General features: G+C 36.9%; 4 protein-coding genes across 4 annotated transcripts; 2 read left to right on the forward strand and 2 right to left on the reverse strand.

Moving 5' to 3' along the window:
- Positions 1–5: 5 nt before the first annotated feature.
- LOC140788266 (nicotinamide/nicotinic acid mononucleotide adenylyltransferase) lies at positions 6–7,071 on the forward strand. The gene is made up of 9 exons (XM_073137449.1): positions 6–139; positions 595–668; positions 1,600–1,685; positions 2,609–2,692; positions 4,975–5,059; positions 5,404–5,483; positions 5,628–5,729; positions 5,842–5,900; positions 6,811–7,071. The coding sequence occupies exons 1-9, from the start codon at positions 51–53 to the stop codon at positions 6,914–6,916; spliced, it is 765 nt and encodes a 254-aa protein (XP_072993550.1). The 5' UTR covers positions 6–50; the 3' UTR covers positions 6,917–7,071.
- Positions 7,072–7,707: 636 nt separating this feature from the next.
- Positions 7,708–9,910, reverse strand: LOC140788264 (uncharacterized). Its single transcript, XM_073137447.1, is given in 4 exon segments — positions 7,708–7,881; positions 7,955–8,432; positions 9,034–9,467; positions 9,470–9,910. Coding segments are annotated over 3 exon segments (1,215 nt in total). The 5' UTR covers positions 9,809–9,910; the 3' UTR covers positions 7,708–7,881; positions 7,955–7,990.
- Positions 9,911–10,196: 286 nt separating this feature from the next.
- Positions 10,197–12,928, reverse strand: LOC140788265 (large ribosomal subunit protein uL14). Its single transcript, XM_073137448.1, has 4 exons — positions 12,784–12,928; positions 11,837–12,121; positions 11,197–11,238; positions 10,197–10,429 (listed from the first exon to the last, which is right to left on the reverse strand). The coding sequence occupies exons 1-4, from the start codon at positions 12,794–12,796 to the stop codon at positions 10,347–10,349; spliced, it is 423 nt and encodes a 140-aa protein (XP_072993549.1). The 5' UTR covers positions 12,797–12,928; the 3' UTR covers positions 10,197–10,346.
- Positions 12,929–20,650: 7,722 nt separating this feature from the next.
- Positions 20,651–26,807, forward strand: LOC140788165 (protein PHOSPHATE STARVATION RESPONSE 2-like). Its single transcript, XM_073137308.1, has 8 exons — positions 20,651–20,830; positions 22,240–22,960; positions 23,336–23,546; positions 23,656–23,732; positions 23,811–23,850; positions 24,435–24,492; positions 24,857–24,926; positions 26,058–26,807. Exons 2-8 carry the CDS (start codon positions 22,334–22,336, stop codon positions 26,388–26,390), a joined length of 1,416 nt encoding a protein of 471 aa, XP_072993409.1. The 5' UTR covers positions 20,651–20,830; positions 22,240–22,333; the 3' UTR covers positions 26,391–26,807.
- Positions 26,808–27,355: the final 548 nt, after the last annotated feature.

Consider the following 27,355-nt stretch of genomic DNA (forward strand, 5'->3'; position numbering starts at 1 on the left):
GTCTTTTTCTCTTCCTCTCTCCTTACGAATTATCTCTCTACGATCTAGGCATGGATGCGGAGGCGGATGTCGCTCTTCCAATGGATAAGCTTTCCCTTGAGTTGCTTCAAGAATCCAGCTCCTTCGAATCCCTAAGCAGGTGCGATTAATTTTGTTGCACAAGTCGCAATTCTCATCTCCTATGGGTCTCGGAGTATACATCGCTGGTGGTTCGCTACTATCCTATCCTTAAAATTTGCTAGAAAAAGAAATTATATTGGCGATGATGATGCCACATAGAGAAATAGCTAATGATTGGTAAATGATGCGGTTGCTAGACAGAGAGGCCTTGCTTCATAGTGTCAGTAGAGTTCTATATAATATATTGATTTGTGGCGAGTTTTAGTAGTTTTAAGGAAAAAAGTTCAAGAACATGTATTACTCTTTGTACTCGTGCATAGTTCTTGGATTTTCTAATTAGACCCTGCAATTTATATAGTGCATATGAAAATGTATAATTGTTTATCATCGTGGGGAAAAAAAATTATGTTTGCTGCTCCTTTTGTTTTGCTAACTAGCAGTCTTAATTTGTCCGTTTTTGTTTCCTGATTCCAGGGATCGTGACTTTGTTGTGTTGGTATCAACGGGAAGTTTTAATCCTCCAACATATATGCACTTGCGCATGTTTGGTATGTTCTTTTACCACATTATGTTTTTAAAGAATATGTAGAATGACTTGACACCGTCATTATTTAGACTTTAGTCGTACAGAATCTTCTATCTACTGGATAGTAAGAATGGGTACTTCTTTCTAAGAAGGAAAGATATATTGCGATTACAAAATGCTCAACTAACATCAGAGGCAAAAAACTACGCATCACCGGGAAAGAGCCTTCCCAAGCACATTCAAAACCTGATAAGCAACCCATATTGGCATGCCAATCTACAACTTAATTGGCTTCCCGGTATACATGAGCAATTTTACATTTAGAAAAGTGTCATATAAGGTAAAGAAACTGGATACCTCTGGGGAATCTAGACTAGACATATGTTCACATCTTAGTTAAGATAAATGATTGTGTTTTCTATTCTTCCAATATGATAATCCCATAAGGAATCCATGCGTGTCTGTACATTGATTCTATAGCTATAGTAATCACAGTAATAGCTACAATTGTAGCACATCTTTCTGGACTATCATAGTCTTTAGATGATCTTATGTCTGTATGTTGATTCCTAGAGTAATAGGTTACTCATAGGTCTCATGCAATGTGTACATGTAGTCTGTTTCCATTGAAATTATCCTTCACTTTGAATTCCTGTGAATAAGGTTTTATCACATAATCTCATTTTTCTTCCCTATTTTATACAAAATTGTGCTTCTTAATTATAACATTAAGTTTCAGTTTATTGATTGACAATGTGATACTGATATTAACATCTGTTAGCATCTCCCAACAGCTTTTGCTGTCTATGGCATTACGGCGCCCTTTTTATTGGATACCAAATTCTTGAAGTTATATATTGGATATTGCTCAAAGCAAATATATGTCTCTTTATGCATTTTTTTTCCTATTATGGAACCATATGGTAAATTTTCATTAAATTTCTTCTTATTAGAGTTGGCAAAAGATGCATTAAAAGCACAAGGTTATTTTGTCCTAGGAGGCTATATGTCGCCTGTGAATGATGCATATAAGAAAAAGGTATGTAACCTTCTATAGAACTCTATTAAGAGTATTTGGATAACAAGATGCATTTTCTTAAATTTCAAGTCATCTTTTTTTAGCCAATGGCATGTTATGTAATAATACAAGCTTTATTAGTGATGACATCATCTTCTGGTTGCATAGATTCTTCATGTAACCTGAAATTAACCATGGAAATATGTGTTTATGCATATCTTGTGAGCCAGGTAGCCAACTACCCAACCAGAAGAAAAGGCATTTTCTCTTTTGGTCATAATGAGACTAAAAGGATTACATGTTTATCTTTTGCAGAATCTTGGTTAGGTAAAACATGAAATCTCAAATAAGAGGAGCCCTGTGGGATCCACATATAGGATTTTTTGTTCTCTAACTTTAGTTATCATCTCAGCCGAATCTTTATCCTGCTAAAATATGCCCCTTACTTCTTATGACCTGTGCTCTCTGAATTCTTGTTATAGTCAGACATCAGTACAATAGATTACATTCTGTCCTGAAAACTATGTATTTGTTTTACTACGAACTTGGCATCTCTTTATTAACATGCTAATAGAGAGGAGGCTTTGATGGTTAATTAGCTTATGCTGTTCTCTTGCCATGATGAAATGGTGTTGCCACATGATGCGTCACCCTCATCAAGCAGTTCCCACTTCACAGGCCAGCACATGTAATGAGCACTGCTTGCTTATATTTGAATCAAACCAAAAGGATGATCAGTTTGATATATTCCTATTATGTCGAATGAACATATATTCTTTGGGCATAATGTACTATCTGGTCACTAGAATGTAGTTACAAAAGAATATACTATGGTGAATATAGAGTTTTGTAACATTTGTGACGCCTTTATGTTGAATGAAATGGCATATTATAAACTTGCATCGTTGCAGATCTAATCTCAATCTAGCATATAATCTTTTTAGGACCTTTTACCAGCCATTCATCGAGTTCAATTATGTGAACTAGCTTGCAGAAGCTCTTCGTTTGTGATGGTAGATCCTTGGGAGGTAATTAAAAAGTCTTTTCTCTTCAAATTTTGTATTCTTCAGTTTATTGGTACAAAGTTTTCTCATTTGATTTCATTTGGATGTCCTCCTTGGCTATTTTATTCTCTTTACATTTTGAAAGCCTCCTTTTGTAGTTTCTATGTTGCCCTGGTATGTTGTGCCAAATCAAACATTTCAAGATAGTTATAATAGTCTCACAGTTTTTGATAGCTTTATAGAAGAAATATATTGGAATACCTACGAAGGATCCATGAAAGACATGCTTTTGAATAATTCTCTTCCAATTGAAAGTTTGTTTGTTTTTTTTTCTAATTGGTAATAGAACTATTATGTTATGGCAGTATGGCTAATGTTATAAAATGGGTGTGGCACGTGCATAGTGTCAAGGGTTTCATAGCACTTGGCTGATGGCAGATGCCATGGCAAGTGACATGAGCTCAAGGCAGATCTTTTAATTTATCGAGGTGCTTCACATACTGTTACTAAAAGAGAAACTGATAGATAAACAAGAAATATTTATCAAAGAAATTGTGTCAATTGCGGTGATAGGTTATGGAGAGTCTGGATACAGGTTTTTGGGTCATGATATATGTAGGAGAGGGATGAAAGCATGGGTGATGGGAGGGGCAGCAAAAGAAGGGGAAGGAGAGAGGGAGGGAGATATGTTAGATGGATGTCTACATGTGTGACATTAATCTGTTGAAAGCATCCTAGTGAACTTGTGTAGAATTCTTCAGAATTTAGATCTGTTAAGTATCTTCTTAGACTTGAGAAATTCAAGTTTTAGTTAATTTGTAACCACATTTTCCAAGTCGAGCAATGTTTTCAGCACTTATTTCTGCTACATTGGCTTGCAAGATGACTCTACTTGCCAAACCAACCTCAAAGATTCTGCAGCAGTCTTTTTGTCATCAATTTCTTTTTCTTCTTTAAAGGATTTTGACAATATTTTCTGGAGAATTGATATCAGTGAGATCCGATGGTAAAAATATTACCAATTAAATTAAGAGCTTTATAATTTTATTTCTCTCAAGCTATTTCTATATATTTGCAATATTTTGTGGAGAATTGATATCAGTGAGAGCTGATAGTGAAAATATTATCTAATAGCTTTATAATTTTATCTCTCTCAAGCTAGTTCTGTATTTTTTACAAGAAAATAGTTTGATGATTATGTTGGAACATCCTAATGATGGACATTCCTATTTCAGATGTGTTTGACCTTATTTTCTTGTTAGATCTTGTTATTGATGTAGAGGTGTAATCTAGCCGAGCTTGAGCGAGCTGGCTTACCTCAGCTCAGCTCAAAACTAATAGAACTTCATCTCAAGCTTGAGACGAGCTCAATAATTCTAGCCTTAACCAATTGTGAACAGCCTTAACTAGTTGTGCTACTAGAAAGTTATACAACTGTTTTTGTCTCTCTCTCTCTCTATATATATATAATATCATGTCACGCATTAAATGTCGAGCATATCCAAGCCAAGCTTGAGCTAGCTGTCTCTAGCTTTGCTCAGTCGATTAAATTTTTAAGCTAAAAAATCCAGTTCAACTCAGCTCATTTAGAGCTTGAGCCAAGCTCACAGGTTTCATAAGCCAATAAGCTTTTTTGAAAGCCCTAATCTTAACACATTCAACCTTACCTAGATGTTGGATTGTTCTTTTCATCAGTAATTCTTCGTCACTAGGAAGCGTGGCAGAATGAGAGAATCCTTAGCCATCATTTCAAATAAGTAGCTTGTTTGGTTATTTTTCCTTAAAGAGTTTAATAAGAAGAAAACTTCTGTCCTACTGTTCACTATGTGATTGGATACCTTACTGTTGGTCATTTGTCTTCCCTACGCACATAGCAGAAGATGCCTTACTGTTGGTTATTTAAGCTTTCATTGCTGAAAATGCTAGAGGTCTTGTGCTTGGACCAAAGATGACTTACAGATGGTCATACTTTCAACTCATCTGGTTATTACTTTAGGTCCAACTTCCTTATGATTGAGACATTATGCTATTTAATGCCAGAGTAGGAAAAAACCTGTATTATCCTGGAAATAGATGAACAAATTATGTCAGACATTCTTAGGGCATACTTCAAAAGTGCCACTTAATGAAAGAGAAACTACCAAGTTTTGGTCGAAAGTTAGATTTGTTCCTGTTGCTTTTAAATCTAGTTGATGCCTCTTATTCTAGATTTCCAGTACGTTCTACATATATGATAAGAGTTGCTAGTTTCATACCTTTATTGCATTTGACTATTAATCAGTTTTTTTATTATTTTTCTATTGTAGGCAAGGCAAAGCAGCTTTCAACGCAGCTTGATTGTTTTAACTAGAATTCAGAATTATTTGTGTAAGAATGGCTTGATTAGCAAAGGTAGGTGAACAAATCTGGTATGCTTGTACTGATTTCTTCGAAAATTGTTATTTTCATTTTATCCTTCATGGTGGATTCACTCTGCTCATCCTCAGCTAAATAAAAGTTTATCCAGAAAAAGAAAAATTGACATGGTTCAAGTTGTGAGGTGATAAACATAATGCTGACTTATCAATTGATAATTTGATACTGTTGGTAGTTATGCACCAAGCTTGGTGATTAAGTTTATTGGTGAGTCTATCAGTACATTGGTTTGCTTATACTATGAATCTTTGTATGTTAGTTCCATATTCCTGTTATTTATTCAGTTGAGAGAACTGCAACATTGTCTCTGTTTATTGTAGAGTCACTCAGAGTAATGCTGTTATGTGGTTCTGATCTGCTTGAATCTTTCAGCATCCCTGGAGTCTGGATCCCCGATCAGGTATCTATTTATTGCCACTTCGTGATGTAGATCTATAGAAACAAAAAAAGATATAAAAGTCTGTTGTGAATACTGTCCAATCAGTTAGATATTAACTTGTTGGTACATGAAAAGAAAATACTAAAGATCCAAATTGCCTTCCAGGTTAGAACTATATGCAAGGACTTTGGTGTTGTCTGTATACACAGAGAAGGGAAGGATATTGAGAAACTAGTATCCAGTAATCAAATATTGCATGAAAATAAGGTACACAATTTTAGGTGACAAGTTCTGATTGTTGTGATTGGTTCTTCATTCCAATAGTTAATTATAAGTTCCAAAATGTGTCCTTTGACATTTTGTTTGCCACTTATTTCAGAGTAACATTATATCGGTAGATGAGATAGTGCCCAATGAAATCAGTTCAACAAAAGTGAGGTACTGGTTCTATTTTGTATGGAAATTTCTACTTAACACAATTCTGGTACTGGAAATTCCTACTCTCGGACTACAGTCATTGTTCCTAGACTTAGCAACAAATTGTGATATGGTTTATCTCATATGTAGAACCCTTGCTGAAAAGCAAGGAACATCAAGTTATGTATGATTTTTTTTAAAACTTCTGCCATTGAGTGGAGATGCTTCAGGTTCAAATTTTGAAAGAATCATCAGCTGATTCTGTTACCTCTAGGTACTTACTGCACTACTCTCGAAGGGTTGAAAAAAATTACAGGAAATGGTGTGAATGAAGTTGAATGTTCTATATAAATAGTTTACAAACATCTCTATTAAATGGATGTATCACCTTGAACAATTATTTTGTCGGTTTTATACGAACGTAGTAGCAATTAACTTCGATATGTCTGGCCTAAAATGAAACTCTTGCTTTTGGCATGTACCTTGGCCAATAAGATAGTCTCATTTACAAAATTTGGTACTTGCACTGGAGAAGATTATAGAGTTGTCACTGATCAAACTTGAACCTTATAGGTTGCTTCATTAGGCTATGCAGGAGGATGTTAGCTATGCTCTCCATTAGCCTAATTTAATTGTATTTTGTTTTTGTTTTAGTGGAGAAATCCAATTTACCTGCATTTACAGCATCCTAACTTGTTTACCAGACCACATATGAATGGAAATTGAGAAGTTGATGTAGTTATTATAGCCGAAGTTTGAACCTTGATTGGTTGCTTTATTAAGCTATGTAAAACGATGGTATGCAAATCAAACCATGCTGCGCTCTTTCTATGTAAGATGTGGATGTTTCTGTCGGACATTTATATTTGGAGTTCCTCTGATCCTTGTAATCTTGCACGTGAAGCTCACATCCCTTGTCTTCAAATTTCAGGGAATGCGTTAGGAAAGGTCTCTCTATAAAATATCTGACCACAGATGAAGTCATTGACTACATCAAAGATCAACAATTATACTTGGAAGCTGGAGAAAATAAGTGATTCTAAATCAAACCTAAATTAATGAAATCGCCTCAAAAGTGCAGTCACAAATGTTAATCTCTATAATTTTAATATTCATGTTTGTACAATTGCTGATTGCAATACATGTAATAATATTCTGTTTAATTCCATAGGTGATTGCTATAAATTCTCAAGCCCGCATTGCATCAGCTCGATGGTGGCTTAGTATGGTCCCATTTAGAACAGAATAACCATTCTAAGTTGTGCCACGAGTATGCTTATATAAGGCATGAGTAACGGGAACTTTGGGCTCTTTCTAGGGTTTCTGAAGAAGTTTTAAGCAACATGGGCAAATGACAAGCAAGTAGACGAAATTAGCCAGCTGAGATCTTCTGACTGGTCTGCAATAATGGATGGAAGAAGAATGCCCAATGTTTCTATTAATAAGACAAAAGCTCTCATTGCAGATTGCTACCTCAAGGACTCTAGATCTGATCAAATCTCCAACAAAGGCCTAGATGAACAATTCCTCAGGAAAACTTTCACCATACGGATTCACCGGAAACGCGAGAACAAGCCTTGAGTTTTGAGAAGAGGTCACTGCTTGCTACTGGTTCTAGAATCAAAATCCTGATTCACACCTCCAGGATGGGAAGCTGAAATGGACTCTCTGTTACGAATTCTCATTGCTTATGAATATGTGGCTATAGAACTACTAAAATCCAACCTGCAACTGTAATATTATCATCAAATTTTCACATTGTAGCTCTATACCTTCAATTTACATCCATCTGCACATACTAACAAGCAAGTAAATTGGGCATAAGTAATTGTACTTAGGAGTAAGTAAGTTGATATAACTACATAGATTGAATCAACTACACAGGTAATTAATTACCTTACGCTCCCAAAAAGTTGCACCAACTATTTACACCAACTCCTAGGGCTTATCTTACCGTCAATAGTTTTCATGTGCCAAATAAGCTACTGCCACAGGTTTATAACTGCAAGAAGAAAAATATAGACTTCATCTTCAAGTGCTTGGAGCAAAAATAGCTAGAGATATGGCGTACCTACCAGTAAGTATCCATGTCCTCCAAAATATTTTAGCATTTATGAAGCTTGTAACTGGAGACACTTAGTATCAGAGGACATTGATTCTCTGTTATGTGGTTTTGAAAGGAATTCATGCTCACAGTCAGAAGGCATCACAGGTCGAATACCACTGGGATTTAGAGGGAATAATATCTGATAATACCCATCCATTATGGCTTCAAAATTGCATGTCTCTGCTACCTTTGGAATCTGATATATGTCACACGTATATGCAAAAAGATTGCGATACTCAAGCAGCTTCTTCTTAGAGCATTTGAAGAGGACATTGTATACAAGATCAAAGCGAATCAATGTTGTAAACAAGCACACATCAGCCAGGGTCAGTGTGTCCCCACATAGGTACCGAGAAGTAGATAGATGAATCTCCAGCTGATCTAATGTAGCGAATAATTCATTAACAGCAGCATCATATGCCCCTTGGCTCTGTGCAAATCCACATCTGCGACATGGAGGCTTAGTAATCTTAATACGGAAAACACATTCGAATGAACCACAGTTAGCTATATATAGGCAAAGAGAAGAGCAGTAGTAAATGACGTCTCAATATGATTAGACAAATATGATTCTCATGAAAGTAACTTCTAAAATTAACAATTCAGTAGCTATTTTTCTTCTCAATTTTCTTCCAAGCAAGTTGCCCTAAAGATAGGTGAAATAGTTGTGCTAGTGCAAAAACCATATTTAAAGTATACTACTTCATAAGCAGCCCTTTTAAGTAGGGATTTGTTTGGGTAATCTCTGCTCCTTACCTACAGCTAGTTGTGTATCCTTCATTACACAATATTAGCTTACACAAGCAAAAGGCCTACTCATGACATGTTATCCTACTTTCTCTACTTAAATGAAATACCAGACTTTAAAAGGGACACCTTTTCTATGATATTGTAAGAGAAGACAAGGTAAAATCACAATGGAGACATCAGAGTTAATGAACTAAGAAGAACCAAAGATTTAAGCAATTCCCAAATTTCTTTTAAGATTGTTCTTTCTCAAGAATATCATGAAGTAAGTAGCCAGATTGAGAAGATAGCATCACTTACCTATACACCCCATTATTGATAGCTGGATAGATGAGTCGATTCCATTCCTCGATCTCTCCCTTCAACTCCGGCGGCGAGAGATCCGGCCCGGATCCGTCGCCAAACGAGTTGAAGAACGCGATAATCCCGTAGCTCTCGTTGCACGCCACCTCTTTCCGCTCCTCATCCCAAAGCATCGGCACCGTCGACCTCCCATCGTAACCCCCTCTTCTTAACCCATACACCTCCCTCAGCGTCCGCCGCCCGTTTGCCCTATCCGGCCCAGGTGCCAGATCTCCGCCGTCGGATCCTCGCCGGAACTCCCAGGAGCCGTGGGGTCCGGGCGCGGCTATCGAGACGGGAATGAGGGATTCGAGGTTCTTAAGGGCGCGGACGATGAGGGCGCGGTGGGCCCAGGGGCAAGGGAGGGCGGCGTAGAGGTGAAGGGTGTTAGAGTTCCGGGGGCGGAGGTAGAGGTCGGGGACGGAGGGAAAGGGGCTCGGGGGCGGGAGTAGGAACCGGAGGTAGGGTCGGAGGGGGCCAGCTGGCGCATCATGAGGTGCCACGTGGCGGACCAGGTGGATCGGACGGCGGAGACGAGGGGCTGGGGAGGGAGGGCACGGCCCCAGAGGAGGCGGCCGATGGCGGTAAGAGGGTCGGCGGAGGACATCGTGGGGATGAGTTGGCGGCGACGGAGGCGGCGGCGGTGGTGGCGGTGGAGGACGATGGTGGACGGAGAGAGGGTGGGAGGGGATATGGATCGAACGGACGACGACGTCCAGACGTTAGTAGCCATGGAGAAATCTCTTCACTCGATAACACTCTCTCTCGATGATAACAAGACTCTTCTCTGGGCTAAAATGAGACTATACGAAGATTCAAAATTAACAAAGATTCTGGACCAAAATGAATAGGAAAACAAAATTGCTCGACGATATATTGAATGAAAGCAATTGCGAGATGACCAGTTTTAAGTGAAACAGACGTCAAGTGACGAGCTTATTTGATACCCTAAATTACCAGCATAATTACAACTCGCATGTTTAAGTCCCTGATTACAAGTTGACCAAAATAATTACAGCAACAAAGCCATGAAATAGAAGGAAATTAAATTATTAGTCATCAAAGTACCATATTTTAATGAAATTCATCAAACTTGGAACAAGCCAATGACAAGTCTAAGGTGTCTAACATTCAACAAAACTTTCACATTAATATATGTTTAATGAATTAAAACACAATCACAGCTTCACAGCATCCTGATGCTACAATCAAAGCAGAGTACAAAATTCACTTTCGACTCAGTTCCTGTAGAGATGCAGTAATCTGGGTCATTACACGATTGCATTTGCTGCACTAGCAATTCTAGGCCATAGATCAGCACATTCCTTTCCGATAGGTCCAGTGATTGCAGAGCCTGGAGTTAACAACATACTTCAGTGAGAATTACATCTTTAGCTACTTGTAGTGTAAAATGTCTGTTTAACTAAGGAGATACAACATTACTGATAGATAATTAAATTATCATTCCTCTACTAGTTATGAGAAGGGGCCTTTACAGGTAATTGTTGGTTGAAATGAATAAGAGATGAGGAATGCACTTAATTTTTCTTACGGACCTTTAGTCATGCATGTCATGTCTAAGAAAATTGTCACATGCATATAGAAGGCAGTAAGACATGCAACAGTTTCTCTTGATTTTAACACTACCAGAAACTGCCGCTTGTAGCTATTAATGGTTACTCTCTAACCCCACCTCCCCAACTACAATTACCATCTGAAATAGGCGAGTATGAAGCGTTATCACTGATGCATTTTCTTATCTTGTTCTACCAGAGAAAAAGAAAGAAGAGTATATATAAGAATCTGTAAGATCAGAGAGGCTCACTATAGAAGAAACAGAAGCTGATGATGACCTTTAATATTGAGAAATACATGATAAGAGTGGTTGCTATAGAAGAAAAAAAGGTGGATGGCCGTTAAGATTCTGAAATACATGATAAGAGGAGATGCGAGTAGTTTTATGACCATGAAAGAGAAAGTATTTTCAGATGAATGAGAGAATTCTACTGCAAACCAATCTTCAAAATGACCAACATTATCCACAGAATTTTGTAATGCCAAAGCTACAGGAAACTGTGTTTATTACAGTGTATAATAAGAAAGGTAGCTCAATTTATGTACCTTTCATTTCTCCCTTCGGATTTACAATAACTCCAGCATTGTCTGCAAAATAGGCATGCAAACAGCTTACTAGAAGAAACATATTGCTAAAAGTAATAGATGCTTGTAGAGATGCAACTAGAAAACAAATAAATAATTTCTGGTTTAGATCCTTCACTTCTGGAACAAAGTGGTCCCTGCAAAGACTAAATTAGCAGGAAGAACCACTAATGCCAAAGACAACCTGGCCAGGGCAGACATTTCCTCACATGAATAACCTCCTCCACAGGCAAATAACTGGTTGGGATTGACATGAGTTGAAAAAGTCCAACGAATACAAGTTTTCAATAAATTAATCTATTTGATTTATTAAGGCATAAACAAGTCCGCTATTAATTCGCTGTAGCAAGTTTAGCAAATTCTAAGAAAAATTCCCACTCAGAACTGGATAATACTATAAACAATAATCTGAACAATCATTCAAAGAAGTCCTTTTGGAGTTAAAAAAAATGAAAGCTTTCAAATATGAATCATCATATTATAAAGGCATTGCAATCAACTCGCTGCACTGAAACACTGAAACACAAGTTCACCGGAAAAGGAAATATGCTGCTTGCTAATCATCATTGAAATGGAACTCAGAGAGAGTTGAGAGCAATACCTTCAAAGTACATGTAGACACCATCCTTTCGGCGCCATGGTTTCCTCTGCCTCACAATGACGGCAGGCATGACCTTTTTCCTTAGATCAGGCTTTCCTTTCTTCACTGTGGCCATCACCATGTCACCAACACAAGCAGAGGGAAGCCGATTAAGACGACCTTTGATTCCCTTCACGGAGATTATGTACAGGTTCTTAGCACCAGTGTTGTCCGCACAGTTCACAGTCGCTGCCACTGGCAAACCGAGTGACATCCGGAACTTATTTCCAGCAGAACCTCCACGTCCTATAAACCAGAAAATTCAAATAAATGAACCAATTATACACTTCCTAATCAAAAGAGATATGACCAAATTATACACAAAGACATCAAAACGCAATAAACAGGAATAACCCATGATTCTAGCCTGATCCAATCTCAAGAAAACAAAATTAATAACATACAAGGAAAGAAATTTAAGGCAAGATCGCCACATAACTACCCAAACCAAAGAAGGAAAAGTTTAGTTGCATTTTTACCGCATATAACGTGAAAATTACAAATCAAAGAAAAGTTTAGGCAAATGAACATGGAATAGGAAAGATCAATGCTAGATAATTTCTTAGAAAACGATATGATATTTCAACTATTAGAATCAATTTCCACTAGACTGTAGGCAAAATTTCTGCCAGTTCTCACAATCATAAATATTTCAACCTCTACATATGGTTTTTACCACGGTGCAATATGGTCTCTTTCAAGTTGCAGAAATCTAAAACATAGCACTCATGAGATCAAGAGTAACAATGATTTATCAACAAAAATTGGTCTAACGAGATCGATCTCATCGCGTTTCATTAGTTCGAACATCCGTAAGTAAACCGCAAAAAATACCGCATTAAAACCCTACGAATCCGACATTGAAACCGACATAAGCCATTCACATGATTGGGAGAGAGATCCATTACCTCGCTTCGACATTTTGCAACAGAAAGCTTTGCGACGTCGCCCAAGCTCGGGGTTTGGAAGGCGGCCGAAATGTTATATACTACACTATCTAGGGCTTCTGGAGCTGCCGCATAGGAAATTACAACTAAATCCTCGAAACATTCTACCTATCTTAATTAAAGTATAATTGAAATAACTTTGCTAACAATGAACAGCTCTGACGTGGCAATAATCACAACAGTTTTTCTTTCAAAAAAAAAAAGAGGGAATATATTATAGAATCACAAGAAGGATTACTAGAAAAATAACCCATAACTTAAAGATTCTATCCTATTAAGTGATCTAATTAACAACCCGATTATTTTTTTTTCTATATATGAGTAATTTTATAATTATAAAAATTATGAGTTAGAGTACTTATTGTTGTCTATAACAGAATCCACTGCCCAAGAGGCCTTATTAGTTTCATTAACTATGTTGATAAGCAAAAGAGAGTATGACTCAATCCAGATATTGGTGATGTTTTTGTCTTTGAGGCTAAAAAATACTTTCCTCGTTGCCAAAACTTCAACAGTCAAAGTTGAATTATAAGGTTCCATGAAAAAGGCCTCATTAGCATGTGGTGGTGATTTCTAGCGAATGAGCTGATCAAAAGAGTTAGTTTTATATAATCGACATAAGGATCGGTTACTCATTTAATTCTCTTGAGAGATGTTTACATTAGTGCCAATATTTTGATAGCTGCTCAAACAAGGAGTTATTCTATGATCCTCAACTAGTTTGGACTGGATAGGATTCTACTACTATTCCCGCAGAATTAGATAACATATTGGTTTTTAATACTACAGGTTACTTGGGTGCTCTTAAAAAGGAGGCTACATAGGTGCTCTTAAAACAGAGGCTACTTGGTTTTTAATACTTCAGGCTACCGTTGCAGAGATATGAATAGAGAATATCATATTGATCTCCTTATCTTACTAGAGGCTGGTACTGACTGGGAAGCGGTCAAGCGAGTGGCTAGAGCCTTGAGTCGTTGTTGGAGCTAGTTTGTAGTTCCGGCGATAGGTGAGTACAGAGGTATTATTGTACTATAAAAGTCAAAGTTTGGCTGGGTGGAAGTGCTAGCTATATCTCATTATGCAGCCCAGTTAGAGGTTACTATCCAAGTTGGTCACATAAGTTTATTGTTAGCTATGTACTTAAGCAATGACCTGAATGCCCTATGTGATACGACTCGGTCGGATTGAATCTACTCATAGTATTAGATTTATTAGGATGAGCCTGTTTATCTAGTTTATGTTTGCTTGAAAGAATAAGGTCTTTTGCCAAGGGGGCGTTCGAACACGATCGTTCGAACGCTTGCACGTGTTCGTAATGACAAAGAACAATATTTTGCGCGTTCGAACACACTGTGGCAAAAATTGTTAATTTGTTAGGGTTTTAACTTAGTTGTTTGAATCCCTAGGATGAGCCTCTATAAATATATGAAGGAAACTTTAATTGAAGGAGGATCTTGGATAATTGAAGTTGGATTTTGCCTTTATCTCATTCTCAACTCTCTCTAGCCATTGCCGCCCTCTCCCACCTCCTTTCTTCCACCGCCCAAGTCTTTAGTCGGCTTTCTCTAACTCTTAGTCCCCATATTTTATAACAACTTCTACCCCTTCACACCAAGGAGTTAACCTAGCACTTATATTGAAGGGCTAACAAGCTATGGTTTACTTGACCTTTGACCACTATTCGATCGATATGTTGAGATCTAACCATCCAAATTCTACAATCTTAGATTTGTTAGAAAGTTCTTTCCAAGAATGACAACATATTCAAAATTCAAAAAGATTCATCGGTTAGATTGTTTGGAGATCCTTTCTAAAGTTACGAGCATAATCGAGTCCATAACTGTTTCAGATCGGATTAAGCTAGTTCGTAACACTATGAGACCTATGGGAGGAGCTTTCTGCCTTGGCTAGTTCGTAACACTATGAGACCCATACTATCAACATCGTATGGGTCATAGGAGGTGACTTCAATACTTTTATTTTTGTTCAAGATAAGAAAAGTTGTGGAATAGTGGAGCTGGGGCTTGAATATAGGGCTTTCAAGGACTTTGTTGAGGGTGATAGTTTATGTGATCTCGGTTACAAGGGTCTTTCCTTCACTTAGTGCAACAACCAAGTGGGAGCTAACCGAATATGGGTTCATTTTGGTCAGGTGTTGGCAAATTCTTTTAAGTTAAACCATTATCCTCACTACAAGGTTATCCACCTAGACAGACCGACATGTGATCACCTACAAGTTCTCTTCGTGGTGCAGAAGGTGCCTAGGGTGGTTCAGCTATTCAGCTTTGAGCTGCTCTAGCTCGAGTACAAGGAAAGTGAACGTGTGATGAAAGAGGTTTGGCATTGCAACCTGCATGGTAACCCCATGCAAGTTTTCATGCAGAAAGTCCACATCGTTCAAAGAGCCTTAAGACGGTGGCGCAAGAAAGATATTGGCTATCTAGAGGAGAACTTGGGAAGAAATAAGAAGAAAATTGTGGAGCTTAAGAGGATTGATACTTATGAGTTTTTGGACACTGGTGGCCTGCTAGTCTTGCGAAGTCTCTATAATCGAAAATTAGCCCTCAGTCGACAAATCAATATCAAATGGCTCCAAAGATCTTAGTTAAGCTGGGTGCAAAATGGAGATAAAAACTCCTAGTTCTTTCATTTGACAGCAACTATTCGTCAGCATTAAAATTCTAGTTCGGGATGTAGTGTCAAGACGACTAGGTGCAATCCCCAACAGAGGTGGAAGGGATGTTCATGGCCTTCTACGAACTACTTTGGGTATAGATAAGGAGATGATCACTGATTCATCAAAGTGGCTGTCATTACTGACTATCTCAGAGGAAAAGGGTCATGTGTTAATGGCTTCGGTGCTCCATGGTGAAACTATAGATGCTTTGCGAAGCCTTCCACGAGGCAAGGAGTCGGGTCTAGGCAATCCATTGGTGGAGGTTTACTTCTACTATTGGGATATCATGGGTGAGGCTTTTTCATGACATTCAGACTAGAACCGGTGGGATAATACTTTCATCACTCTCGTGCCTAAGAAAAATCATCCCACTAAGGTTCAAGATTACTGATCGATCATGCTTTGTAATGTGGCCTACAAGATCATTGCAAAGGTTCTAGTCAGTAGATTAAAAAAGTTACTTCTAAAGTTTGTCGGGCCAAAGTAAGCGACATTTATGTCGGGGGGAACCATTGTGGACGACATATTAACGGCACAAGAAATAACCCTTTTGATAGTTTTGGACAAACGAGGATTGTCAGTGTTGATGGTCAAGCTAGATATCAAGGTGTATGATCATATTAGCTGGGAAGCGGTGTTGGGAACACTCTATTGCATGGGCTTCCCTACTAGCCGGTACAATTGGATCCGAGCTTGCATTTCTTCTCATCATTTTGCCATCATCATCAATGGCAAACCTAGCCTCATGAGAAACTCAGACAAGATAATCCACTTTCACATTATATGTTTAACTTAGTACCTTAGTTGTTGCCGAGCATCCTCAATTAGAAGGTGAGAGGTGGAGAGCTTTAGGGCTTTTGAGTTGGTGGTACTCAGCACACACATTTACTATATGTTGATGAACTATTGGTCATAGCTCAAGCCACAAAGGACAATGCAAATTATGTGCTTGCATGTCTTAACCACTACTTAAAGCTGTCCAACCAGAAGGTGAATTTTTTGAAGTCCGCACTTTACTTACTGAGCTTAAGTTCTTTCGGCTCTCAACCCAGCTAAGTGCGTCCCTTGGACTACAAGTTTTTAGTCTATCAATTGTATACTTGAGAGTGCCCATCTCGTAATAAAGAATAAAAGTTAAGGAGTATAAGACAATAGTTGAAAGAGTGGAGAAAAAGCTTGCGGAGTGGAAAAGGAGTCTCTTGTCAAGGGTCAGAAGACATAGGCTTATCAATTCGACTCTTATGGTGAACCCAACATATTGGTTGGAGAGTACGTGGCTGCCAGACTCAATCTTGGATAATATTACCAAAATAGCGAGGGCTTTTCTTTGGGATAAGGGGAGAGGTCGAGATCTTCACCTTGTTAGTCAAGAGAGAAAGGGAGCCTAGAGATCAGGAATCTCCAACTTTGCTAGGACTGCATATCTTAGTAAGTTAGTCTTCAAAGTGCTCAACATGGCTAACATCTAACATGTTAATTGCAAAATATGGTCATTTAGATCCATGGGAACTAGGTGCACGTATGTCGAGATCATGGGTTTGGTGGGCTCTTAACTGCATAGCTGCCATGATACAGATTGAATATTGAAAGCTTATTGAAAATAGGTGCACCACGAGGGAGGCGTCGAAACCATAGATAGCACTGGTACCATGGAGTAGGCAACCTCACGTTATGCATATTGGAATGATGGATGAGAAACTAATGATATCTAATCTTTTGGCAAACCCTGGCATGGAGTGTGTGAGGTTAACTATGGTAGAGCTCTTTTAAGGAGGTTCATATAAATCATGTGATTAGGAAAGTAAATCGGGTTGCAGATTGGGCAACAAATCATGGGAAAGAGGTCTCTTCCTAGGTTGTACTAGAGCCATTGGATCCCCTGGGACCTGTGTAAACTCATTATTCAAGATTCTTCTACTCTATGATTGGGTAGAAGGTCCTTAAGCTGAATATAGCTTCTCTATTGAAAAAGAATAACAATACTTCAAGTTACCTAAGGTCTTGTAATTATATAACTAGCTATTCTCAGCTTTTAGTAATCGACGGAAAAAGGAAGAAAAAATACTGCTACTCTCTTCTTCAAAATATTATAAATTCATTGAACTCTTTCTTAACTACAACTTTATTAGTTAAATCTAATTAATTATAATTAAAAAAACTATTTGTTCATCCAGTAAATTGCTTAAAAATCTTTAATGCAAGAATGTTGTTTTAAAAATAAAATGCTACATGCCAATGCCTCTTCAGTCCCTTTAAATGTCGTTTGTCCTCATAAAATTTATAGGGTCCCAAACAAAATGGAATATGTGAATGAAAGCACTTGGGCCACATAATATATTTTAAGCACCAAGACTACCACCATTCCACCAAATGCAATGTTTTGGGTCTGCTTCTCAGGAGTTCAGAATATGATCCCTTTGGAAGATGCTCACTAACATGGCTAAGATACCATCTTTATATCTCACCCAATCCTTTTTCCACATAACTGGAGTTTTTGAATATTCTGAGTGTGCATACCAAATAATGTACCCGATTAGGTGATTTTCAAATTTATTCAACCCCCAGTAGGTTTTTGTCCACATAAATGTCACGTAATATTAAAATTGCAGCCTAAGTTAGTGATAATGCTTGATATAATTCATTTGCTCCCCATGTAAACTACTCAATTAGTTGAGATACTTCTACGACAATACTTTAATTTGCTATGGGTACTAATAATCGTTCAGAGTTAGCAATATTTCTTAAATAAAACCGTTGTTTCATAAGCGATTCTTCTTTGACTTACTTAGATAGTGCCCTTGTGGACTAAAAGTTTATCTAGTAACGTAAATAAATTTATAACTCATACAATATTTTGTGTGCTGATCTAAAATAGTCAAAAAATTTACATACAAAGTGATAAAATTGATGACCTAACCTGGTGGGTTGTTTTTCTTTTTATAAAAATGAGGAATCTGGTTGCTAGTCTAACTAGGAAATGAATGAGGTAGAGGTGAGTCACCATTGACAATTGACAGTCCTTTGCTATTCTCCTCTAGCTAATGGAAGGTTGACACACATGATATGCCAAATACTTCACAATGTCTTTTTGGTGCCCTTTGCTGCTTTAAGTTACTATAAACAGGCAAGTTTGTTCCCATTCTTAACAAGCTTAGGGGGGAGTAGAATGACAACTTTGAGTCTTGGGGGCAAAAGGAAGGTCCATGTAATGAATTGGTTAAAGAGATTTTACAAGGTAAAGAATGAAGCCATTCTTGCAAAGGTTAGACAAAGATCTCTGATGGTTTGGTGGAAGAGATCCATGACCATGAGAGGAATGGTGTGGAAGTTGAGGTCACAACTGAGACATGCAATGAGATCTCCAAGGAAGGGGCAGACAACAAGGTTTGGGTATGATCCTGAAAGCTACTTCCAGAACTTTGATGATGGCTGCCTCCATGATCATCTTGCTCGGTGTTCTTTTGCTTGATAACTCCCATTTGGAATTTAGGACACCCAACTTAGTTCTTAAAGATAATTGCACTGCTGGTCAATTTCATGTTGTGATTTTGGCTACAAGTTTGTGATATGGTATAGTAATTATCCTCTTCCTCTATTTGCGCCGAAAGAGTGTTTATACTTTAGTAATATTAATATTAGGCTTTTGAAAACTGAATACATCCATTTTCTACATTAAATGCATGCCTTCCTACAACGTAGTGGGCACAATTTTATGTAGTGGGTGTTGAAGTTTGACTCAAATTCAAATTTCAGCATTTTTCAGGTTTGCTACGCTAGTGCGTTCGAACAGGCTCTAGGGGCATTCGAACGCACTTACCTGAAAGCAATTATTTCCGCAGGCATTCAGACGGCCCATAGGCATTCAAACAAAAATTTGAACTCAGAGAGCAAACTTGATGTAGGTGTTCGTATGGGGCTCTGACGTTCGAACGCTAGTTTGCATTCTACATTAGAATTCCTAGGCGCGTTCGAATGCCCCGCGGAAATCCCCAACTTAGAACCAGCCCTATAAATTAAAATGTTTGGATTTTAGGGTTTAGTGTGGGCATTTTGCATAAGAGAAAAATTATAGGGGAGAGCCACCATTGTTTAGAGTGAGATTAGAGTTGTAAACATTTTCTATTTGGTAATTTGTATAGTGGATTGAAGATTGCTCTACCCGTGGACGTAGGTACATTGCCGAACCACGTAAATCTTGTCTCTCCCTATTTTCTCTTTGTGATTTGCATTTATTCGAAGTTCTTATATGTGATTAACTTAAGTATTAGAAGATCTCTACAACTAGCATCTTGAAATTAGAGTTCTCGTATTGGTATTAATATTAGCTTTGCTAATATTTGATTTGCCCAGTTTATTACTATTCCATTTGGATTTGTTAGAGGATGAAAGATTTTGCTTCCGCTTCCTTCACCCATTTGGTATTTAGCACAATAGTAGTTGCTTATAAGAGTACAATCTTATCACTACTTTTAAAAGAGCTTTTTAATGCAAATGTCTTGATTTTTCGTGTTCGTATTGAGTCTTAATTATAAACTATTTATATTTAAAAAGATTAACTAAGTTAGATTTATTCAATATATAAAAATATTTATGTTAGATAGTATAAACAATTATTCGAATTATAATCTGATTAATCCATTTAAATTCAACTCATTTATGGCCAGAATTATATTGTACTAATAAACAAAATTATTTAAAACCTTCCAGTTTGTGTCGAATATTGAGTCTTGTAAAATATTGCCGCATTTGCCTGATAATGATTTGCTTGAATTATAATTCTGCTTCGCTTTCATTTTGACCTCCACTAGGATTATAAAAGTAGTAATCTTTTAGATACTAAAATGTCGTAATACATACTCTTTGCCAACCGATAGTTTAGGATAACTTAAACATACTTGACTTGATTAATTATGTGATTAATGTTCATCATTTCTAGATTGCAACTTGGATCAAGGTAAGGGAACTTATCAAATATTAAGACTTATGAATTTAAATATGGAAACTGTCACTTGGAGTTCGAACAAGCCAATTATATATATATAATGCTACTTTTAAGTTTATCGAGTAGTCCAAGACTCCAAAAAGCTCACGGTTTGCAAATTGCTAGTTCTAATTTATATATATATAGACATAAGAAATAATGAAAGCTGTAAGCCTGTAAACCATTATAATAGTCTAGATACGTAGTCTTATTGGAGAATGAGATGGAATTCGAAGCCCGTCTCCTTCTTCTCATTTCGATCCTCGAAGAGCACGCCCTCGCCAAGCTCCCCCCTTTCTATCTCGCCGCCGTAGAAAAGAGTCTGAGCTCTCTGCGTGGATCGCTGGGAGGTAAGGGTAGGAATTGCGCAAGTTGATTTTGGCGCCATATTTGACTTCTCTTTGTTGTTTTTTTCGGTTTGGTGGGCGTTGAAGAGTCTCTGTTGGGTTTTTTTCGAGCGTTTTGGATGAGAATATGGAAGACCCTATTCGATTCTACCTCTTACTTTTCCTAAAAGGGAGGGTACTGTTTAATTGTCTGCGGCTTATAAGGTCAGGAATATAGGAGACTTGGCAACCGATTCCAGGAAAACTTTATTGGGTTTCTTTTGGTTGAATTGATGGAAGTCGTTAGTTCGGTTCGTGTCTTCTGTATTCTGGTGTTTCTTGGTGTCTCTAATCAACTTCGTTGTGATTCTATACACAATCCAACTTAAAATGATACTGATTCGTGGACTATGCTATCATCTTTGTCTCTCATGTGAAGCTACTCCACAGATCGAGAATGGGTATTTTTCCTTGGTTCAAGGATTTGGCAAAAAAATAATTCAAAATGATGAAAAATCGGTAGAAAGATGGGATTGGTGTCAAACTACAGTCATTTGCATCATATGTGCTGGGCCCTTTAGTTGTATCAATAAAGATCCTTATACAACAGCAGAAAACTGTACAATCTCTGATCTTCTGGTTTCTCAATGTTTATTTCAATAAAAATAATCAAATAACCTATAGTTTTTTTTTTTTTTTTTTGGTGAAGTTTAATATGCATGATCGTCAAAAGAATCCCTAGATGAAAAGGCATGGTGTCTGCATCTCTTTTGAATCAATGGAATTGGGAATCTGGGATATAAACAGAATATAATGAAATAGAGCCACTTTCACGTTTCCTATGAAATAGTGAAACAGAGCTGTTTTTCTAGGTTCTCAAATAAGTGCATCAGAACAAAAGGATGAATCAATGGTTTAGTGTATGTTATTTTCTTTCACATTTTCTATGCCATATGTCCACTTCTTTTTTGTTGAGTATAAATGTGGTTCTGCAATCATTAACTCATAATTGCCAAATTTTTTTTTTTACAGTCCATTGCAAATACGAGGTCTTTTATCTTAGTCGATTTAAGATAGTATTTTGATGAGTTCAGCTCATGTACTATTATTGCATGTTTCCTTTTTTTTTTTTTTAATTTGGCTGCTTTTCTCTGTTTAATTTGGTTACTGTTGTGTACCATGGACAAGGTTCTCTACATTTTTCCTTCCTTTTGTGCCAAAGTATTTTTATATTCTAGTTTCACACTTTCACTGTTGTAATTGGTGCTATATGTAAACCTGCATCCAATAAATATATGTCCTGATTATCTGAAGTGTATTAATGTCTCTAGACATATGACAGTCAATATAGGAAGCTGATGCTTTGTTTCATCTTTTCTGATCTTATATTCACTGAGAAATCTATTTTCTGATGTTTTTTTAATTATAAATAGGGGCGACCATGACGACTTGGAAGATGGGCAGAGACCACAGACATCTATTGGAAAGTGCCTATTTATGTGACAGATAATGGAGAAAGAGCTGTAGATGAAAGGATTGAGTTGCATTGTTTATCTACTCTTGTCAGTGCAGACAGCAATTATGAGACAATTCCATAATACCAGAATTTGCAGACTTATTTCCTCACCATTACCTGATCTACCTGTCCCTACTGAACAGAATTATCCCAAATTACAAAATTCTGAGCCAATCTTTGTGGAAAGAGAGCTGAGAAGTGATCTTGCAACACCATTTCACACTCCCTTCTTGTCCAATGATGTGGTCTATGAGCCTTCACTACAACCAGATTCAATGCTTGCTTCAGATCATCCCACTACTATATCACCTCATGATAAACTTCTTCTAGAGAATTCACATATTACAGAATCATCAAATTGTAATGCATCATTGCCATTTACACACTCGTTATACTCAGGAATACTCCAACCTCCAGTGAGTAAATATCTGATAGAATCTACTCAACTTACCTGGTGTCCAGAATCAATACATGGAATAGTTGATTATCCTATTGATGTGAATGCTGCCAATGAGCAAGGCCAAGGCAATCCTATTGTGAACTCTGATGACATCAATAAGCAAAAGGAATCAGATATGGCAGATATAATGAATCCAAATTGGGTTGAGGTTCTTAATAATACAAATATTGAATCTCAGGTATCCAATTTGCATATTAATGTTGAAATTTAATCTTGCTTTCATGCTATGTAAATTATTTGATAAATACAAAATGCCCCTTGTACATCTGCAACCTGTGATATGTTAACATAACTAAGAAAAAGAAATGTAATTGCTAATGAGAGATTATTCGTTGGTTTACAACTAAATATATCTTCGGATATAGTTAGGAGATCTTTTTGCTGACAAGAGATGCAATAGTCCATGATTGATCATGTAAATGATAACTAAGTTGCACTTCTAATGACAACAAATTATGACGGGAGAAGAAATTTCTTGCTAGTTTTAGTTAAGTACATGCTATTTAGTCTAAATTATGTGTTGTACTTGAATTTATATCTCCTTGTTTTGTAGGTGGTATATTCATCAAATCAAACATCTACAAACTATTCAATTCATCATCCAGAATCCCATCCATCACTTCCTTACCCATCTGGTGAACCTGATATCGTCAATAATCCCTCTTCTTCTGCAAATGCTGCTCCAGCCAAGCCAAGGATGCGCTGGACCCAGGAACTCCATGAATGCTTTATAGAAGCTATCAACCAGCTTGGTGGTAGTGAAAGTAGGTAAACAATTTATTCCTTTCTGATCCTTTATATTGGTTTACCATTTAGCTTTTTGCCAACTGGTGACATTTTGTGTCTTTAACTGATTCTTTCTTCTTTCTGAAGAAGCAACACCTAAAGGTATACTGAAGCTCATGAAAGTTGAGGGGTTGACCATATACCAAGTGAAAAGCCACCTGCAGGTCTATATCTTTTCCCTTTTAGGAAATTACATATGTTTGATATGTTTTTTTTACATAATCATCTTTTTCCTATTGTAGAAATATCGAACAACTCGACACAAGCCAGAATCATCTGAAGGTTCGTCATTCACATACCAGATTTTGAAAATTGTTTATTGATACATTATGGTGCCACTTTTACTTGTTGATATGCCTTGATAAATTATTGTTTTTTATCATTTCCTATTCAGAGTGCACATCTATCTAAAAGAGTGCAAATCATCAAAGTAAAGTAAATCTGTCTCCATGGAGTTTTCCTATACCTGATGTCAAGACCATGAGTCATATATGTCTCAAACTTACCCTGAATATGTTGGGTTTATGCATGCATTTTGAAAATTTTAGATGACCCTTTTGGACGCAAATAAACCTGCAAAAGGTCGAACAAAAATAGTTTAAAGTTAACGTTTAGACCTTTGAGCTTGGAGACTTGACCAACCCATACCAAGAAATTAGGTCTTGATAAGTCTTTATCTTGGACAATTGTACATGTGTCTGGATTGAGTCAAACCAGAGCACGACCCAACATGACCCACTTGCAGCCTGATCTATATGCTGAAAGCTAGTTCGTTTATAATTGTCTAACTATGTATTTTCCTCGAATTTGAAGGCTTCTTAGTGAAAAACTGTAATCTGATTCAATCTTTTGCTCTTCTCTGACAGGAACATCAGAAAAGATGATCAGTCAAAAGGAAGAAATGTCATATCTAGACATGAAAACGTGAGCTAATTTTACCTACTACCCTCTTAAGTATGCTAATAATCTATACATATCACTTGACTGCCTCCCACCAAATTTTGCCTGTAAAAGTGAGATCTTGGCTGTAGGTTAGCCTCCTGCACTTGGAAGGCACTTTTTAAGGAAAGGATAGTTTTGCAATTGGTTAAAGCGTCACATCCTGAGAAGGTGCAGATGTGCATGACCTGATGATAGGAGTAGATCAAATATATTCAACAAAAGCATTCTTCTGATGCTATTTTCTGCCTTGTTCTGTAACTCATGATCCAAAATAAATGGTTAATGAATAGCACACAGTGCTCCTGTAGAATTTCAATATTGAAATCTATCTCTCTTCCATTGGCAGAGGCATGGGGATCACCGAAGCATTAAGACTTCAGATGGAAGTCCAGAAGCAACTTCATGAACAGCTTGAGGTAATTTTAAATTTTAATTGTTCTTTCATGCAAAACGGAAATGCACATGCGAGCAGCAGCATATTTATTAGCACATGTTTATTCATCAAAACGAGATGCCTGTATGTTGACCTACAAATGAATACTTCTGCACAAGCCTTCACCAATTTACAATCTACAACACATTCAAGAGAGGGTGTTTGCTGATGCAAAAACCAACTGGATTTTACCTGCAGTCTCGTAAATGTAGCATGGTCAATATGTTCACTTTCATTACACTGATTTCTGAGGATCCTCCATTTTCGATACCCTAACTGTATCTGGCTTCTTCACCAACTGGTTTTGAGGTTGCAGTAACCAATTTTTATTCGTAAGAACTTGCCTCAGTATCTGCTTTCTAGGCACAGAGTACCAGTTCTTACTTCTGATCATTTCTGGACATGACTGATATGATGAATCATGGAACCAGCTACATTAGGATGAAATATATGATGAAATAAGCTAATTATGATGCTAAGAATAACAATTTTTTTGAGAATATAATTAACATCTATTGTGTATGGTACTTCCAGCAGTACCATACATGAGTATAATTAACATTCTTAGCATCATAATTAGATGATGATGTATATGACAATTTAAGAATAACAAATTTTCATCATATATTATATCCTAAGTATAATTAACATTCTTAGCATCAAAAATGATATAACAATTGTATTATATCAAAAATTGTATGCTAAGAATAACAATTTTTTTGAGAATATAATTAAAACTTTCCCATAGATATGGTACTGCTGGAAGTACCATACACAATAGATGTTAATTAGCTTCTATAAAGCATTCTTAGGAAGCATCATATATTCTCAAAAAAATTGTTATTCTTAGCATCATAATTAGATGAGTATGGTACTGCTAATTAACAATTTTTCCCATACAATTTTTTTATGGAAACATGAGTATGGTACTGCTGGAAGTAATTATGTTTACATCTATTGCTTCATGGTTTCATATTGTATTCTTTTTAATTTTCTCCTCATAGCCTTTATCACATATTGAGCAAGTATACTTCAGTGCCAATTGATTAGATCAAAGACCACATCTAAATATCTAAATAGTTTCTAATTAAAAATCTATGCTTACTCCTCACAGATTCAAAGAAAACTGCAGTTGCAAATAGACGAACATGGAAGGTTCATTCAGATGATCATTGAGAAGCAATGCAAGGACATCAACCCCTTGAAGGCTTCAGCCAATATTGAGGATTCCACCACCCAATTCTCAGACGTAATATATTCTATGGACAGTGAGGAAAGATTTCAACATAGCCATTCAGAAACAGGAAATAGCCCTCATAGTCCAGATTTAGCAGAAGACAACTCTCAACAACAAATTGGTGACAAGCAGAATATGCTCAAACCAAATAATGAATTCAAATGTTGTGTTGCCGGTGATTCTTATTCCTCGCCTCACTCATCCGTGTGAGTGATTGCACATACGCTTTTCACATAAACAGGATCTCAATATCAAGGTGAGAACTAATAAAGTCCTGTTACAACAGCAGAAGTTGCTATTGCATACTGGTGGTTGATGGGCTTTATTTTATTACTTTGGTCAAGAAAAGGTACTGGGATCAGAGGTCAATTTAGTTTCGCCATGATTTCTTGATTCCCAGCGTTAATTTATTGCTTCTGGAAACATAAAACTGGAAGATAGCCAGATAGGGGAGTTGTCAAGCAGAGTGAAGTATATTTATCTGAAGAAATTGCGACCTGCATCATATTGGGTTTAGATTTTTGCGTTCAACCACAGGAATGCCACAGAAAATAATTGAATATTTTAATTAAAGATGCCTGATGTCTTTTGACATGGTATTTAGTCAAGAACTTGTGCCCATTTTTATGTTGTGCTCTTTGTTCTGGTTGCCTTGTTTTAATCTCTTTCTGCAATCAGATCATCAGTTTCAGCGAAAAATCCATGTAGTTCTAATAGAAGATTGCTACTTTTTTGTTGTTTTGCTTGTAGCTCTAGATTTAGGTTCATAGTCAATTGGTTAATGATTAAAGATTATCTGCTTGAAGACAACCCAGCTGTAAAATTATCTCACCATACTTTGTCAACTCGATTAGCTGTAACAACTTTTAATACTCCAGTGTGCCGAAATTTTTCTGACCAAGATCCCAACAAAAAATGGGAACAAAATAAATAAATAAATAATAATATTTTTTTTATAATTTGCCCTCATTGTGGCTCATTTTTTTTTTTTTGAAAGGGTTAGCACAATTATTCAACTATATATTAAGAAGGACTAACCCTTTTGTCCGATTTATATAGAGTATGAGTTTGTGATAGATAAAAAGCAAGAGAAATGGGTTAGTTATTATCTTTTCAACTTCCTTATTTTAGATTTCACCTTATATGCACTTACGTAAATTTCCCTGAAATCAACA

The sequence above is a fragment of the Typha latifolia genome, chromosome 5 (genome assembly GCF_019914945.1).
Source record: "Typha latifolia isolate L0001 chromosome 5, TyphaL0001v2, whole genome shotgun sequence".
NCBI lineage: Eukaryota > Viridiplantae > Streptophyta > Magnoliopsida > Poales > Typhaceae > Typha > Typha latifolia.

Coding starts and splice junctions, on each gene's coding strand:
- LOC140788266 (XM_073137449.1), top strand. CDS start 51: ATGGATGCGGAGGCGGATGTCGCTCTTCCAATGGATAAGCTTTCCCTT. Junction 140..594: donor TCCTTCGAATCCCTAAGCAG/GTGCGATTAATT, acceptor TCCTGATTCCAG/GGATCGTGACTTTGTTGTGT. Junction 5,730..5,841: donor AAATATTGCATGAAAATAAG/GTACACAATTTT, acceptor CACTTATTTCAG/AGTAACATTATATCGGTAGA.
- LOC140788165 (XM_073137308.1), top strand. CDS start 22,334: ATGAAAGGATTGAGTTGCATTGTTTATCTACTCTTGTCAGTGCAGACA. Junction 23,851..24,434: donor CAAGCCAGAATCATCTGAAG/GTTCGTCATTCA, acceptor CTTCTCTGACAG/GAACATCAGAAAAGATGATC. Junction 24,493..24,856: donor TCATATCTAGACATGAAAAC/GTGAGCTAATTT, acceptor TTCCATTGGCAG/AGGCATGGGGATCACCGAAG.
- LOC140788265 (XM_073137448.1), bottom strand. Junction 11,239..11,836: donor TGTCTACATGTACTTTGAAG/GTATTGCTCTCA, acceptor CCTATTTTGCAG/ACAATGCTGGAGTTATTGTA. Junction 10,430..11,196: donor TCCGAAGGGAGAAATGAAAG/GTACATAAATTG, acceptor TGTTAACTCCAG/GCTCTGCAATCACTGGACCT.